A 16,314-nucleotide genomic window follows, 5' to 3' on the forward strand; every position below is an offset into this window, starting at 1 on the left:
CAGGCCCAGGAGCCAGCCTCGTGTCACCTCCCAGGCTGCCAGTACCAGCCAGGAGGGGCACGGGTCCGTTAAACAAGTGGTGGGTCGCAGCCGTCCACGCAACCTGTCCAAATCCTCGGGGGCAACAGAGTCAAACTCCTCCCAGAATGGTCTCTCACACCCCCCCCAGCCCACCCCTCCTTTGCTGGCTTTGATTCCAAGACTCTCTTTGCCTCAGAGAGTGACGGAGAAGAGCTGTAGCAGTGACAGGTTGCTAACATGGTCTGTGGAGACACTCAAATCATCCAGGTCACGGTTGTCCCGAACTTTTCTTGGTTTTTATTTTTTATTTTTGGTCCTTGAAAAAGTTTCACTTCTCATCCAAGACCCTCAGTTCTCACTGAACCAGTGGTGAAATTCAAATTTTTTTACTACCCGTTCTGTGGGTCTGGCTTGGTGGGCGTGGCAGGGGAAGGGGACTGCAAAATGCCCATTCCCTCCCCACTCCAGGGGAAGGATATTGCAAAATCCCCATTCCCTCCCCACTCCAGGGGAAGGATATTGCAAAATCCCCATTCCCTCCCCACTCCAGGGGAAGGATAATGTAAAATCCCCATTCCCTCCCCACTCCTGGGGGAAGGATACTGCAAAATCCCCATTCCCTCCTCACTCTGGGCCCAGCCAGAGGTGGTATTTGCCGGTTCTCCGAACTCCTCAAAATTTCCGCTACCGGTTCTCCAGAACCTGTCAGAACCTGCTGAATTTCACCCCTGCACTGAACTCCGAGTCAGAACCGAAGAAGCTCCTTGGGTGAGGAGCGAAACGTTTTCAAGGACCAAAAACAACAACAGCCAAGGAAGTTTTCCAGTTGCCTTTTGGAAAAGCACCTTTGGGGTCGAGATAAGTAGGTCAAGGGGAGGTTTTCCTTCCTTCCCAGCAGATGGGTTAGTTTCCTCGGTGGACTTTGTGTATTGGATAGTCCCTGTATCCCATGGAGGGGGTCTCTCTCTCTCTCTCCCCCCCCCTGCCCTGGAAAGCCCCCAGGAGCTCCCTGAGATGCTCCCTTCGAGGGGAACGTTCAGTCCGCCTCCGTGATGGTCCTTGCCTAAGCGGAACACTTGTGGTGCTTGGGAAAGAGGCCACGTTTGCCCGAAAGCCAGCCTGATCCGTGGAGGGCGATCCTTCCGAGCATCTTTTAACTCTTTTCGAGGTTTGTAATCCCTCCCCCCCCCTTCCCTGCTGTCCTTCCCGCAGCCCATGACCGACCTGGACTCAAAGATCCAAGAGAAAGCCATGAAAGTGGACATGGACATCTGCCGGCGCATTGATATCACAGCCAAGCTGTGCGATGTAGCGCAGCAGCGCAACTCAGAAGACGTTTCCAAGATATTCCAGGTGATTCAGCTGGAGAAGATGGCTGTGCTGTTAGGGAGGAGGAGGAGGAGAGAACCTGGGGAGGCAAATGATCACCTGGAGTCCTTCTCCCCTCCTTTCCTCCTGAGGGTTCGGGAAGACCCTCCCAGATGCCTAGGAGGAGTCACGGAGCTGTCATTGAGGTCCCACTTGGAGGGATCCACCCGTTGTTTTTCTAGGCTAGCGGACGTGGGATTAAGCCAGCCAAGCACTTGGCTGCCTTCAGAGAAAGCCTGCGGACCAGGAGTGGCTGCCCCAAGCCACTTGTTGCCTCCAAGGCTTGAGTCCCACCACCACCGGCCCCGGCGGCCCCTGGCTTTCAAGGGGTGGGGGCCACCCTGAGTAAGGGGCAGTCCCAAAATGGCACTCAGGCCCCCTCGCTCGGGGTTTGACGGTCGTGAATGAGTCTCCTTTTCATTCTCTGGTGTCTGACACTAACCGGCTCTGTGTGTGTGTGTGTGTGTGTGTGTGTTTCCAGTCTCTCTTCTCTGACTTCCATTCGGCATCCCCCCTTTTCCTGTCCTGATTTTAGGGTGGGCTTCTCCCCCGAGGCCGAGAAGACCCTCCCTGCCAGATCCTCTCGCTCTGCAGCTAGCTTCCCGTCGTGAGCACCTTCCAGCTGCTTTAGCGCCTGTCCCCTCCCGCGCCCCCCTTTGGGCCTGCATACGGCTGGCCAAATGGCTTGCTTCTGCTGCGCACCTCCTCCTCACCCCAACTCTGATTTCCTTGTGGCCTGTGACTTTTAACACCTCTCGTGTGGCTTGGGTGCGCCAGTCCCAGGGGGAGCCGGGGGGGGGGGGGGGAGGGAATTTTGCTTCCCTTGCAGAGTCCTCATCGCGTCTTCCCTGCTCCTCCTCCTCCTCGGGGTGCAGCAGCAGCTCAGCCTGGCTTTGTAGTGACGGCCCTTCTCTCCGATTAAGGTGGCCTCCAAGAAGAAGGAGCGCCGGTTCACGTCGGAAGAAGACGTGGCGGAGCAGGACACGGACAACGCCCGCTTCTCGGAGGAGGACGTCAGCTGCTCTCTGAACATCACCGACGAAATGAAGAGGATGTTCAATCACTTGTGAGTACCTGAGCCCACCTGAACTCTGCCCAGGCTCTTCCGCTTAGGCTTTGCTTTCAGGGCGTGGTCTCCAGAAGCATGGGTCTCCGGCCCAATAAACTTGGGGCGGTGCATTTTTCAGGAAACCTGGTCCCAAAGCCCCAGGCTGGCTTTGATCTAGCAGAGGCGATCTTGACGCAGCAGCCAAGCTCTCCTCCTGCTTCTCTTCCACAATTGAAGAGCGAATAGGAGAGGAGAGGAGAGAATAGGAATAGGATAGGATAGATTAGACTAGGCATAGCATAGCATAGGAATACAGGAATAGAATTCTTTTTTTAAATTTTTTTTATTTATTTTATTTATTTTTCTTTAAAATAAAGAAAAGTCACTTTTCGCACAGTCACTCACGCGCTGGTGATGTCCCGCCTAGACTGCTGTAATGCTCTCTACATGGGGCTTCCCTTGAGATGCACTCGAAGACTGCAGCTGGTCCAGAACGCGGCCGCGCGGGTGATTATGGGGAGTACGAGATACTCCCATATAACACCTCTCCTGCGCGAGCTGCACTGGCTTCTTGTGGTCTATCGGGTGCATTTCAAGGTACTGATTACCATCTTCAAAGCGCTCCATGGCACAGGACCTAGCTACCTGCGGGATCGCATCCTGCCCCATACATCCCTACGACCAATTCGCTCTCACAGAGAGGGACTTCTCCGGGTGCCGTCCACTAAGCATGTGTAATTTTATAATATGTGTTTTTATTTATTGTACGCCGCCCCGAGTCCCTTTGTGGAGAGGGAGCGGCTAACAAATTTTAATAATAATAATAATAATAATAATAATAATAATAATAATAATAATAATGACAAAACAACACATACAGAACAAGAGCAAGGAGAAAAGAAAAAAGAAACACAATTTCATCAAGCATGTCGTTTGGTTACAAGTTTTTGTGCGGCGGTTTTTACAGTTAAGAATAAAGTCGCTGGTTATCCATTAAACATAACTAAATATTTCATTGAGCATTGTGTGTTCAGATTACCATTAGTCTTCTTTCATTTGTGACAGCCCTTATTTCCTTACATCCATAATTATCTACTAGGTAACAATAAGTCTTTATAAAATTATCATATCACCAATCTCTAAGAAATAAGAATAAGGATTAAGTCAAAAGATTCCCATTAATTCATATTACACATTTCTACTTTCAGTGAACCATAAAATTTTCAATCATCCACAACTCCAAATATAATTTTCCATTATTAATTATCAATCCATGTAGTCATTAAGTGTTTCAATTTATATATCTATCCATTGTTTGTTACATCATCATTATTCCATTTTATATTATAAAATAGTCACCACCTACAATTATACCTAACAATTTAAATCATCTCACTCTTATGCATTAAGTACATTCTTCTTCTTCATATATCGTATAAGTAACTAATCTATTTCATAATAAAACATTAACATATAAAAAAAGAAAAAAAAGGATAGGATAGGATAGATTAGACTAGGCCAGTGGTGGGCAACCTTTTTTTTCAACTGAGCCAAATCTCGCCAAAACCACGATTGAAATTTATTTTGAGAGCCACATTTTTAAAACCGAAAATACATAGGATGGTACACTGTTTTTAGTTTCAATAAACTCTGGCATTTGAAGCACGCAAGTCTTAAAGCTGTCAAGTTACAAGATCCTTGCATCCCTAACCCTTTAGGAAAAAAACCCTAAGGGGTCTTCAAACCTGACAGCTTGAAGACTGGTGGACTTCAACTCCCAGAATTCTGAGAGTTGAAGTCCACCAAGGGCATCAGTCATATTAGCCCAGGCAGGGATCTGCAAAATTGGCTCTTAAGACTGGTGGACTTCAACTCCCAGAATTCTGAGAGTTGAAGTCCACCAGTCTTAAAACAGCCAACTTTGCAGACCTCTGTGTTAGCCCAAAGCCTGGCGCTGGGCGGGCCTTGCTCCCCCATTGGTGGAGCCCCAAGAAGCGAGGAGGGAGAAAAAGAGACGGAGGCCAAGGAGCTTCTCCCCCCCCCCAAAAAAAATCTTATCGGAGCCGGCGGGCAGTAGCAAATTAGCTGATCACGCGGCGTGATCGGCTAATTTGCTACTGCCCGCCCGGCTCCCTGGTTAGATTTTTGCTGGGAGGAGGCGGGGGGGAAGCTCCTTAGCCTCCGTTTCTTTTTCTGCCTCCTCGCTTCTCGTCCCCACCCGACTTCAGGATCCTCCCTAATCATTGTGGGTCGAAAAGAAAAAAGGGAAAGGGGCGCTTGTTTTGAAGTGCCCGAGAGGAGGGAGGGGATCGGGCGCCCGGCACACAGAAGAGCCACATTAAAGTGTGTAAAGAGCCGCATGTGGCTCGCGAGCCTCGGCTTGCCGACCACTGGACTAGGCATAGCATAGCATAGGAATACAGGAATAGAATTCTTTATTGGCCAAGAGTGATTGGACACACAAGGAATTTGTCTTCGCTGCATAAGCTCTCAGTGGACATAAAAGCTATAAGTGATCAATCACGATCATAGTCGTCATAAAAATACATTCATCATAAATCATAAGATACACCACTTAGTGACAGTGATCAACATAATTCCCGCTAGGAAACGAAATAAAACAATATCAATTGTAACGACGCAAGCAACAAAGTTATGTAGTCGAAAAGGAGATAGGAAAGATGAGAAGTAATAATAGTAATACACTTAGTAAACAGTTTGACAGTGTTGTGGGAATTTGTTTGTTTACTTAGTTCCCTGAGTAAAAGAGTGCTGAATTTTCAAGGCCAGCTCAGTTTTTGGGGGGTGGGAGGTGGGCGCTTTGGCTTTTCGGTAAGTGGGCGGGACCTGAAAAGCTTTGAGCACCCGGGCCCAGTTGGGAAAACTCACCCGGCCATGACTTGACACTCTTTGTCCTAAGGTTAGGCTGACCTCAACTTCCTGCCTTCTGTCTGGGCTGCTGGGAAGGCAGTGAGCTCAGAAGGCAGACATTTCTCCCAGAGGAAATGAGGAGGGGGAGCGCAGCCCTCTGTCTCAGGAGGGCTTCAGCCTGGGAAGGAAGGAAGGGGAAAGTAGGAAAACGAAGGAAGAAGAAAAATTGAGAGGAAGGAAGGAAAGTAGGAAAAGGAAAGGAAAGTCTGAAAGTAGAAGAAGGAAGATTGAGGAAGGAAGGAAGGAAGGAAGGAAGGAAGGAAGGAAGGAAGGGGAAAGTAGAAAAAGGAAGGAGAAGTCTGAAAGCAGAAGAAGGAAGATTTAAGGGAAGGAAGGAAGGAAGGGGAAAGTAGAAAAAGGAAGGAAAAGTTTGAAAGTAGAAGAAGGAAGATTGAGGGGAAGGAAGGAAGGAAGGGAAAAGTGGGAAAAGGAAGGAAAAGTCTGAAAGTAGAAGAAGGAAGATTGAAGGGAAGGAAGGAAGGAAGGGAAAAGTGGGAAAAGGAAGGAAAAGTCTGAAAGTAGAAGAAGGAAGATTGAGGGGAAGGAAGGAAGGAAGGGGAAAGTAGAAAAAGGAAGGAAGAAGGAAAATTGAGGGGAAGGGAGGAAGTAGGAAAAGGGAGGAAGGAAGGAAGGAAAAGTCTGAAAGTAGAAGAAGGAAGATTGAGGGGAAGGAAGGAAGGAAGGGAAAAGTGGGAAAAGGAAGGAAAAGTCTGAAAGTAGAAGAAGGAAGATTGAGGGGAAGGAAGGAAGGAAGGAAGGAAAAGAGCTAAAGTAGCAAACCCAGACAAAGCACTGTGGAGGGCGGGCAGGATGTCCATTGATTTGGGCATTGCAGCTGGAGCCGAGAAGGCAGGATTGTTGGTTAGCACAGAGCGCCCCCTGGAGGGCTACATTCTTGAAGCAGGGCCAGCCTGTTGAGCGATGGAAGTAAAGACAGGCGGGAGGGAGGGAGGGAGGGAGGCTGGCCAGAAAGAGCTTGGACCAAGAAGCCCATCTCCGCTCGGTAAACCGAGTTGTAATGTAGGGTCGCATCTCCAAGCAGGCGGGAGAACTTCGATTTTGATGACGACTGCGACAGTTTGACTTGGGAGGAGAACGAAGACACCCTGCTCCTGTGGGAAGACTTTACCAACTGCAACCCGACCGTGGAGCTCCAAGGAGAGGTGAGTGGCGCCCCAGCTCATCTGCCCCCACTCCCCCATCTGCCAATCAAGCACTGGACTCAACTGAACTGCTTTTATTCGGGGCCCACTTTCCATAGAAGAACTGAGGTCACAAAACGGAAGCAGTTGGCTCCGTCCCATAATTTGAGTAGATTAAAAAAAAACACTTAATCTTTCTCCTGGTATAGGTGATAGACAGGAGAGCCCGTGGCTTAGAGGTTAATACATCCACCTAATATGCAAGTAGCCCAGGTTCGAATCCCAGAAGGGAATGGCTAGTTGACGAGAGCTAAAATAGCTTGAAATAGATCTATACTAAGGTCAAGGTTCCCCTCGCACATGTGTGCTAGTCGTTCCCGACTCTAGGGGGCGGTGCTCATCTCAGTTTCAAAGCCAAAGAGCCAGCGCTGTCCGAAGACGTCTCCGTGGTCATGGGGCTGGTATGACTCAATGCCGAAGGCGCACGGAACGTTGTTACCTTCCCACCATAGGCGGTCCCTATTTTCTTACTTGCACTTTTTACACACTTTCTAACTGCTAGGTTGGCAGAAGCTGAGACAAGTCACGGGAGCTCACTCCATAACTAGGGATTCAAACCGCCGAGCTGCCGACCTTTCTGATTGACAAGCTCAGCGTCTTAGCCACTGAGCCACCACGTCCCTAGATCTATACTAGTCTCCCTTTATTTATTTATGTCAGTAAAACATAAATTTAGCACAAATCGGGTCACGGGTTTAAATATTAACCCCACTTCCCCAGCAAACACAATGCTTGTTTTAATTTGAGCTCTGCTTCCTTCACTAACTCTTGAGTCCTAAGTCGGAGCCAAAGTCAAACTCACAGTGGCTCGGCAACCATTCACATTTAAGCTTTAGGCTTACCGTATTTTTCGGAGTATAAGACGCACCTTTTCCCCTCAAAAAAGAGGCTGAAAATCTGGGTGCGTCTTATACACCGAATACAGCATTTTTTCCCTCCTGAAACTCCGCCCCCTTCACCAAAATGGCCGTGCAGAGCTTGTATGAGGCTTTTGGAGAGCTCCTGGGGGCTGGGGAGGGCAGAAATGAGTGAAAAACGGCCCGTTTTTTTGCCCCCCCAACCCCCAGCAGCGCTCTATAAGCTTCCTAAAGGCTATCCATGTCTTTTTATGACAGAAAACGGGACAGTTTTTGCTCGTTTTTGCCCCCCCCCCCCACCAGGAGCACTCTGCAAGCCCCCCAAAGGCTATCCATGGCTTTTTTTGGGGGAAAAACAGGCTGTTTTTGGGAGGTTTGCCGAGTGCAAAAACTTTTTTTAAAAAAATTTGCCTCTTCAAAACCTTGGTGCGTCTTATAATCCGAAAAATATGGTAATTGCGCATTTTGAGGGTGGCCTCAGAAGGGCCGGCGGCTCCCTGCTTAACGGTTTCGTGCAGGCTCGGAGCCCAAGAAAGCAGCCGAGGGGAGCGGATGGGGAAGCCCGCCCAGAAGCCCCCTTGGAGACCTGGGCTGCCGGAGACCCCCGGTGAGCGGCCTCCCTCGCCTGCCTCTCGCCTAAGGCTGCCCCCTTGGTGTGTCTTTCAGCAAGAGGAGAACCTGGGGAACTTGATCCACGAGACGGAATCTTTCTTCAAAACCCGAGACAAAGAATATCAAGAAACGATAGGACAGATCGAGGTAAAGATAAAAGGGTGGAAGTGGCGGCAGGGAAGGGAGGGCAGCAGCTCTCCACCCACCGGGGCCTTCTCTGCTGCAGGGTGGGAACGAAACCAAGGGGTGTCCCTCAAAAGGGTAGGGGGTGTCACACTCCTTAGGAACGCACAGTGTTCGGACCGAGGCTTCCCAAGAGCCTGAAGCCAACTCCTGGTCCCGACAAAAAACCCCTTTTATGAATTGACTGTGAATTCTGCTCATTCGCATCCAGCAAAGTCTTTCGAGGGAGGATTTACAGTCACCGACCTTATCTGGCTTGGAGAGCTGCCAGGCCCGATCTCTGCACAACTTGGCAAGGAGTCTCGGAGAGTCAGGAACCAATTCAGCGAACTAATGGTCTCCTGCAAACTCCACTCCCCTTTCGCTCCTCTTTTATGTCCTCTGGGAGGAGACATTCATCGTCCACCTGTGGCCTTAACTCCCAAGTTGACCCCTGTTCTTTAGCTGTTCCCTTCGTCTGGCAGCTCTGCATGCGCCCACTGGGAACAGGCTCCAGCTGTTCTTCTGCCTCACTGATGTCTGACTCTGAAGGCAGCTGATAACTGGCATACGGCTCTGTCCCTATCTCTGCCTCCGACACAGAGCCCTCATCAGAGCCTTCCCCAGACTCCATCTTCCTCCCCAACCTCCTCACTGTCCGAATCTGCTGCCATGGGCCACAACACACAAAGAGGCGAAAGCGACGAAGCTAGCTAACTGTCTTCTGAAGGGCTGTTCTTTGTCCACAGTCCAAGTCCACTAGGGTTGCCGGGGTCGAAGGACTGTTCGGCAAAGGCCCTTACGGAGGGGCAGGGGGTCGCGATTAACCCTCTTTCCTTTCCCCCTCCTCTCCCTTCCCCAGCTGGAACTGGCCACCGCCAAGAGCGACATGAACCGCCACCTCCACGAGTACATGGAGATGTGCAGCATGAAACGGGGCCTGGACGTCCAGATGGAGACCTGCCGGCGGCTGATCAAAGGGTCAGCGGAAAGGTGGGGCAGGAGGAGGGCGCCCAAAAAACACCCCCCATTGCCCCGTGGGTATGGGAGGAAGCAGGGGGAGGCTGGTCTCGAGTGTCCTGCACCAGTTTTGTGTGTGTGTGTGTGTGGGGGGAGAGCGAGTTGAGGTTCCGATCCGATCCGGCCTCTTTTGCCTTTCCTCCCACTTGCAGAAATTCCCCCTCGCCCAGCTCGCTTGCCAGCAGCGACTCGGGAAACACGGACGAGATTCAAGACGACTTCGACCGAGAAGCAGACGTGGAGCCCATGGTCAGCTGATGAATGCCCAGAGCGTGGGGCGCAGGGGTTGTTGTTTGTGTGTGGGGGGGAGCGGGTGTGGTTTGGCGGGACGGAGAGAACAGAAAGATTTTGAAGAAAAAGAAAAGAAAAAAAAAAACCTGGACAGAAGTTGAAACCTTTGCGGCACGGGTGATAAAACAGGACTTCGGCGTCCTCGTCCGGCGTTCCCCGGAGGCTCGGCCTCCCGCGTCATCTCAGGATTGGTGCTGTCGAAACTTTTGTACTGTTTCCGTCGACGACAAATGTGACAAAAACTTTAAAAACAAAAAAAACACTGCAGTTCTACCTGTGCCTTCGCCCTCCAGGCTGCGGGCCCAACCATACTCCTACGGCACGCCCACCTGCTTCGGACGGACGGAAGGCAAGCCCCCTGGGGATGGGAGCCTCTGGCATGTGGGTGGGAGGGAGTTCTGAGGCCCAACGTCCTTCTTTGGATGCCCAGGGTAGCCAACCCAGAGAGCCTGGGGAGGGGTAAAAGGCATGGCAGGGCAAAGCCAGAAGGGGGACCGCAGGGTGTGAAGGTCGCAGTTTTTAACGACTATGCAAAACCAAACAAAAAAAAAAGAGCAAAGTGCTTTGCTTGCCTTATTTCCTTGGCACGTTTTGGGCCTCTGCTGGGCTCGGGGTCTCTCTCCTGAGCGCTCGGCGGTTTGGCACCCCTGACCCGTTTTAGGGAGGCGGGTTATCCAGTTCTGCTTTGTGAAGGTCTGTCTGCTGCCTTGGCATGGCTGGAGGGCTGTGTCTTTTTTTTTTCCTGCTGCTTCCCCGAGTGCCGGGCGTGTGTTCCCCGGCCTCGGGGGCTTCAAGAGATGAAGGAAGCCATGGGTGGGTGCAAGCAGGCTGGGAAGCCCCCAAATCAGGGCTCTGGCAGCTGCCTGGCACCCGAGATGCCCCTCGTGTGTTTCCGTTCCATTGATGCTAAGTATTCTCTGGGTGTGTTTGTATTTGTGCCATTTAGGAGAGGTTGGCGCATCACACAACTGGAAAGGGAAGCAACTCTCTCCTCCCCCCCTCCCCCTTTTGTTCCTCACTGTCCCTTACCGATGTTTGGTGGTGGCACTGTGTGTATCCCACTGGCTGGCCAATTAATTGCTTAGCTTCGGTGGGCGGCTGGCTTTTAGTGTGAATGGTGGTGGGATGAGGATCAGTTTGGGAGACCCCCCATCCATACCCAAGGCCAGTTAGCAGCCCTCCTGCAGCTGATCCTCCTCTTGTTCTATGCTGAAACCCCTCCAAGGGGGAGGGTGTGGCTTCTGCCCTGGACAAATGGCCGCTGTGTGGAGAGAGAGGGAGAGAGAGAGAGAGAGAGAGAGAATGAATGAGAGACAGAGAGAACGAGATACACACACAGAGAGAGACAGAGAATGAGATAGAGACAGAATAAGAGACATGCACACAGAGACAGAGAATGAGAGACAGAATAAGAGAGACAGAGAGAGAAGAATGAGAGACAGAGACACACACAGAGAGAATGGGAGAGAGAGAGACACAGACCACAGAGAGAGAGAGAGAGAGAGAGAGAGAGAGAGAGAGAGAGAGAGACAGAATGAGAGAGAGAGAGACAGAATGAGAGAGCGAGAGAGAGAGAATGGGAGAGAGAAAGAGGGAAAGACACAGACCACAGAGAGAGACGGAGAAATACACAGGGAGAGACACAGAATGAGAGAGAGAGAATGAGAAAGACACACACACACAAAGATAGAGAGAGAGAGAAAGAATGAGTGAGAGAGACACAGAGAGAGAATGGGAGAGAGAGAGACACAGAGACCACAGAGAGAGAGAAAGAGAGAGAATGAGAAAGAGAGACACAGAATGAGAGAGTGAGAGAGAGAGAATGGGAGAGAGAAAGAGGGAAAGACACAGACCACACACAGAGAGAGAGAAATACACACAGAGACACAGAATAAGAGAGAGAATGAGAAAGACACACACACACAAAGATAGAGAGAGAGAGAGAGAATGAGAGAGAGAGACACAGAAAGAGAATGGGGGAGAGAGAAAGACACACAGAGTCACAGAATATGAGATAGGGGAGAATGGGAGACAGACACAGTGAGAGAGAATGGGAGAGAGAGAAAGAGGGAAAGACAGAGATCGCACAGAGAGAGAGAAAGAAAGACACACAGAGAGAGACACAATGAGAAAGAGAGAGAGAATGAGAGAGAGACACACACACAAAGATATATATATATATATAGAGAGAGAGAGAGAGAGAGAATGAGAATGAGAAATAGACAGATAGACCCCTTCGGTGATGGGCTGCTTAAGGGCAACCCCCCCCCCCCCGCAACCCCAGTGAGTTCCTGAAATGTTTGCCGGGGGGTGGGGGTGGTGCATTGATTCTTCTTCCAAAGTGCTTTTTAAACCCTTGCCTTTTTTCCCCCCTAGCCAAAGTCTCATCCTTTCTCTTTCCTTAAAAGCCAACCTCCCCGCCACTATTACTATTTTTAAATTTAATTTATGTTTTTTAATTTTTCCAAGGGTCGATACTGTCCTCGGTACTTTCATAAAAATGCCTGCCTTGAGGTCACCGAGCCCGAGGGTCATTTGGGCGGCTTTTAATTGGCGGCTTTTGCGAAAGACCGGGGGGCGGGGGGAGAGAGAGAGAGAGAGCCCCACCTACTCCACTTCGCCCAGCCAGACGCCTCGGCTCTTGCCCTCGAACATCTGTCGGATTTCACAGTTGTTTACCTGGCGGCCGGAAGAGAATTCGCTGGTCCCATCACCGCAAAAAAAATGTGACCGCTTGCGGATTCTCCCCCTCCCTCCCTCCAACTCTCCCGTTTTCCTGGTTGCTTGATTGTGCCTGTTATTGTTTTACTTCTGAACGCGCAAGACTGGTTTGGTGCGTAAGCTTTTAAACGGAGAGCATGTGGAGAAGGGGTCGGAGGAGATGGGGAACAACCCTTGCTTGCGAGGGTGGGGGAACGGAACCTAGGCGAGGAAGGGATGGTCCTTCGGTATAGGAGAGCGATGGCGAACCTTTTTTGGCTCGCGGGTCATAAGTGAGGGGAGCGCAGGGGGGGAGTGTGCGGGCGTGCCGCACCCATAATGCAATGCGCGACCCCCCCCCAGTGCGCATGCGCGCACTACGGGCGCGACCCCCCCATTTTTTGCATGCTTTTTTCACCCTCCCCAGGCTCCAGAGGCTTTATAGGAGCCTGGGGAGGGCGAAAACAGCCTCCCCCGCCCCCCCGGAAGCCCTCTGGCGGCTTCAGGGACCTTCAGGAGGCTTCCCTGAAGCCTCCGGAGCAGTCAAAACGACCCTCCGAGCAAACCGGAAGTCACTTTTGAGGTCGTTTTGAGCGCTCCGAAGGCTTCAGGAACCTTCAGGAGGCTTCCCCGAAGCCTCCGGAGCAGTCAAAACGAACCTCCGAGCAAACCGGAAGTCCGTTCCTGAACTTCTGGTTTGCCCGTAGGGCTGGTTTTTTGCGCTCCGGAGGCTTCAGGGAAGGTCATGAAGCCTCCGGAGGGCCTCCGGGGAGAGGGGCGGGGGAGACTCTTTTCGCCCTCCCCAGGCTCCTATAAAGCCTCTGGAGCCTGGGGTGGGCGAAAAATGGCTTTAGAAAAGGGTGAACTCAGCTGGCCAGCGCGCGCATGTGCGCTGGCCAGCTGACAGGGCAGCGCCTCGCGTGCCCTGACAAGTGGCTTCGTGTGGCACGCGTGCCATAGGTTCGCCATCACTGGGATAGGGGATGCAAGGGCCTTTCATTCTAGCTGGAACAAGGTGGCTCCCGTATCACTATCCACAGGAGTAGGGTGCCCCCCACCCAAAAAAAGTTAAGACAGCGGCTGCACAACTCTATCCCCACTCCCTCTTTTACCTGCGAGGGGTGGAGAAACCTGTCCAGCCTTCACCTCGGCTCATTTTGTACCCCTGGGCCAGGGGTCGGCAACCCTCAACAACCAAAGAGCCACAAAGGTCCTAACCAGAAGCCCCCCTGTTCAATTCTGGAGCCGACCGGAAGTCCAGTTTCCCGCCATAGAGTCTCCTCCTGGCATGCCCTGCTTCCACCACCACCCACCCTCCAACTGGAAGCTCCTCTTAAAATTGTGGCGCCGACAGCCAAAGGGAGCCGCAGCAGAGGGATGAAAGAGCCACAGTTGGCTAACCACCTGACCTGGGCCCTCGTCACAGAGAAGTTGTAGGGTGTTTTGCTTGTAGGTGTCTTAAGGGATGGGTCATGGTTAAAGGCAGAGATCACCAATATGATGCAGGCTGTCATTAAGGGGTTATATTTTTGTTTCCACTGCTTGGCAACTGGGAAGCGAGAAGTAATTGTGGTCAGTTAATGTTCCATCATGGCTTCGCTCGCGTTGGGAGCGCAGGCGTTGACGGTGCTGACACAGTGGGCAAGGCAGGGAGTGCGTTAAGGGTTCTTCGTGGCGATTTTGGAAAAGGGGGAAAAAAATATTGGTGTGGCTGGAGGGCTTGCTTCCCATTCCTTCCTTTCTCTCTTTCCCCCCTCCCCATAAGGCTGTAAATACTTCATTTTGTATTCCTAAGGCCGTGTCCCACCGACACTTTTTAAAGACTTTAACCAATCTCGTTTCCTCGTGGGTTTTTAAAGGCAGGCGGGGGGTTGGGTGGGGGAGTAGCGGGGTGGGGGGAGAGAGGGTTGGAAGCTAACAATGTTCCTTTGCTTGTTAGCAGGGCGAGGACGGTGGTTTCTGTCCCAATTCCTACGCAAACTGGGTTTGTACAAAATTTGGGGAGAAGCCTTTGCCGACTTCGTCGAATGCATGTCGTTTAAAAGGAGAAAAGGGGGGGGGAGAATGTCCAAAGAAACCGTGTCTCGTTCCCACGATTGTATAATTTAATTGTAGCTCAAGCCATGATGAGGGACCGCAAGTCCCGTTTCGGACGATTTGCAGCCTCCCGAGTCCTCCCTCTTAAAAATTCCCTGAGCTGACACCACTTATTCCTTAAAATTCAGTGTCACACCTCTTTGTCATTTGCACAGCATTTGCCAGGTTGAAATGATCTGGGGAAGCGGAGACTCCGTCCTTCCCCTCCTGGATCCAGGACATCCCAAAAAATCCAGGGGGTCCAGGGGGAAATTAACTCAAAAAAGCCAATTCAGCCTTGTCACCCCACCCCTGGAAGTTGGGTACATTGCGAAGAAGGATTGCGGTTTGCGAATCTACTTTAGGCTGGAATAAGTCGCACATTTTTGCAGAGCTGCTTAAGACCCCCCCAAAAAAGTGTTTTAGCATTTTGCCACGGGATTTTCGTCCGACCGCCGCAGTCTCATGCGAAGCCATGCGTCTGCATTTATGAGGTGCGTGCGAAGAACGAAGGGAGGAAGGGGTGGGGAGGAGGAAGAGAAGGACGATTCAAGAGCAATAGTTGTCACCCCCCAAACCTTATTCCACTTTCTCATGGTCGCCCTTTGATATTATAAACTGAACAACGGTTTGGAACGGAAATGTTTACTGTGTTGTACATATTGTGCTTTATATTCTGTATATCGGCCTGTTTCCAAGGGGGGCTTTGGGGAAGGGTTGGGGGGGGGTAACCAGATGTCATGTATTTGTGCACTTGCCTGGAGAACCGGTGGTTAAGCTTGCTCCAAAGGGTGGGTGTGGGTGTGTTATTTCCTCCTCTTTCCCTCCCACCTTAAAAGTTTGAGAAATTGTGATTTCAGGATCCTTACGTCTCCAAGTTTGGCGACTTTAAGCCGGGTAAAGCTGGCTGGGGAATTCTGGGAGTTGAAGTTGAAGTCCATCCGGCTTGAAAGTCGCGCCAAGCTTGGAAACCCCTGTTCTAGGGGTTTCCGCAAGCCCTCTCCCCCTCCTCACCCGTGCCCAAACCTCCCACACGCATTGAGCCAACCTGCCCTCCTCCTTTTCTCCCCAACAATGTCTGACTCACTCACTCCCTGGTCACCTTGGGATAGTTCCTCCCCCTCCCCACGTTGCCCGCTTGAAGAAGGGACTTCTGTGTGGTCGGATCCTCCCTTAACCTTCCTAACTCCCCCCCTCCTTTTGATTCTCCGTTAAGAAGGGTGGTGGGTTTCTCTCTGGTTCCCCCCAGGCCAGGGTTCTCTTCCGTTTCATATGGTACCAAACGGGTTTCTCTGTGAATCAGGGATGGTCTCTCGAAAGCTTCTCAGTGGGACTGGGGAAATGGGGTACGGTGGTTGTTGGTTTTGGGGGGGTTCCGAAGAAGAAACCCCCTGACAATAAATGCCAAAATTTCTGGTTACTAAAAGTTTCGTGTGGGTCTCTCTTTCTTTCAACCAAACCCGGAATGCCGGTCTTCCCCAAGGGGCCTTGCCCAATCTCTGCCCCTTGTCCCCAGGGCAGCCTGGCGGCCTCGTTTTTACACCAAGTGCCACCAGCTGTTCATATTTCCTCACTCTCGCCGCAAATCAGCACAGAAGACACAACTTCCTTGTAGGGTAGGACACGCTGTGCCAAGTGGGCAGAAACCTGGGCACCAGCTGCGTTTTATTCAAACCCTCCTCCCTCCCTGGTGATCAGGCCTCTGCTCCTGGGTTCCCAGTGCCACTGGCCAGAAGCGCCAGTCTTCTCCAAGGGGCATTGCCCAATCCATGCCCCTTGTCCCCAGAGCTGCCTGGCAGCCTCGTTTTGCACCAAGTGCCACCAGCTTAGGAAGAGTCCTCTTCATATTTCCACACCCTCCATTGCAAATCAGCGCAGAAGGCACAACTTCCTTGTAGGGTAGGACACCCTGTGCCAAGCAGGTAGAAACCTGGGCACCAGCTGGGTTTTTTTTTATGCCAGCCTATCATTGGGCTTTGACCGTGCCCAACATTGGTGCCTTGGGGAGCAGACGATCCCGATGGCT

The 16,314-nt window shown here is 51.4% G+C and overlaps 1 protein-coding gene across 3 annotated transcripts in view; it reads left to right on the forward strand.

Moving 5' to 3' along the window:
- IFFO2 (intermediate filament family orphan 2) overlaps nt 1-15,714 on the forward strand; it is a 41,495-nt gene extending 25,781 nt beyond the window's left edge. Inside the window, exons 4-9 of one of the 3 annotated variants that reach the window (XM_081954650.1) lie at nt 1,234-1,374; nt 2,313-2,455; nt 6,408-6,531; nt 8,094-8,186; nt 9,064-9,194; nt 9,374-15,714. In XM_081954650.1, coding sequence (XP_081810776.1) covers nt 1,234-1,374; nt 2,313-2,455; nt 6,408-6,531; nt 8,094-8,186; nt 9,064-9,194; nt 9,374-9,479 — 738 coding nt within the window. In that variant the 3' untranslated portion in view covers nt 9,480-15,714. The remainder of the gene's footprint in view (nt 1-1,233; nt 1,375-2,312; nt 2,456-6,407; nt 6,532-8,093; nt 8,187-9,063; nt 9,195-9,373) is intronic. The other 2 variants (XM_081954652.1, XM_081954651.1) reach the window with 2 other exon arrangements.
- The last annotated feature ends 600 nt before the right edge of the window (nt 15,715-16,314 follow it).

This window comes from Natrix helvetica (assembly GCF_964273705.1).
Source record: "Natrix helvetica genome assembly, chromosome: 5".
In the NCBI taxonomy this organism is placed as follows: Eukaryota; Metazoa; Chordata; class Lepidosauria; order Squamata; family Natricidae; genus Natrix; species Natrix helvetica.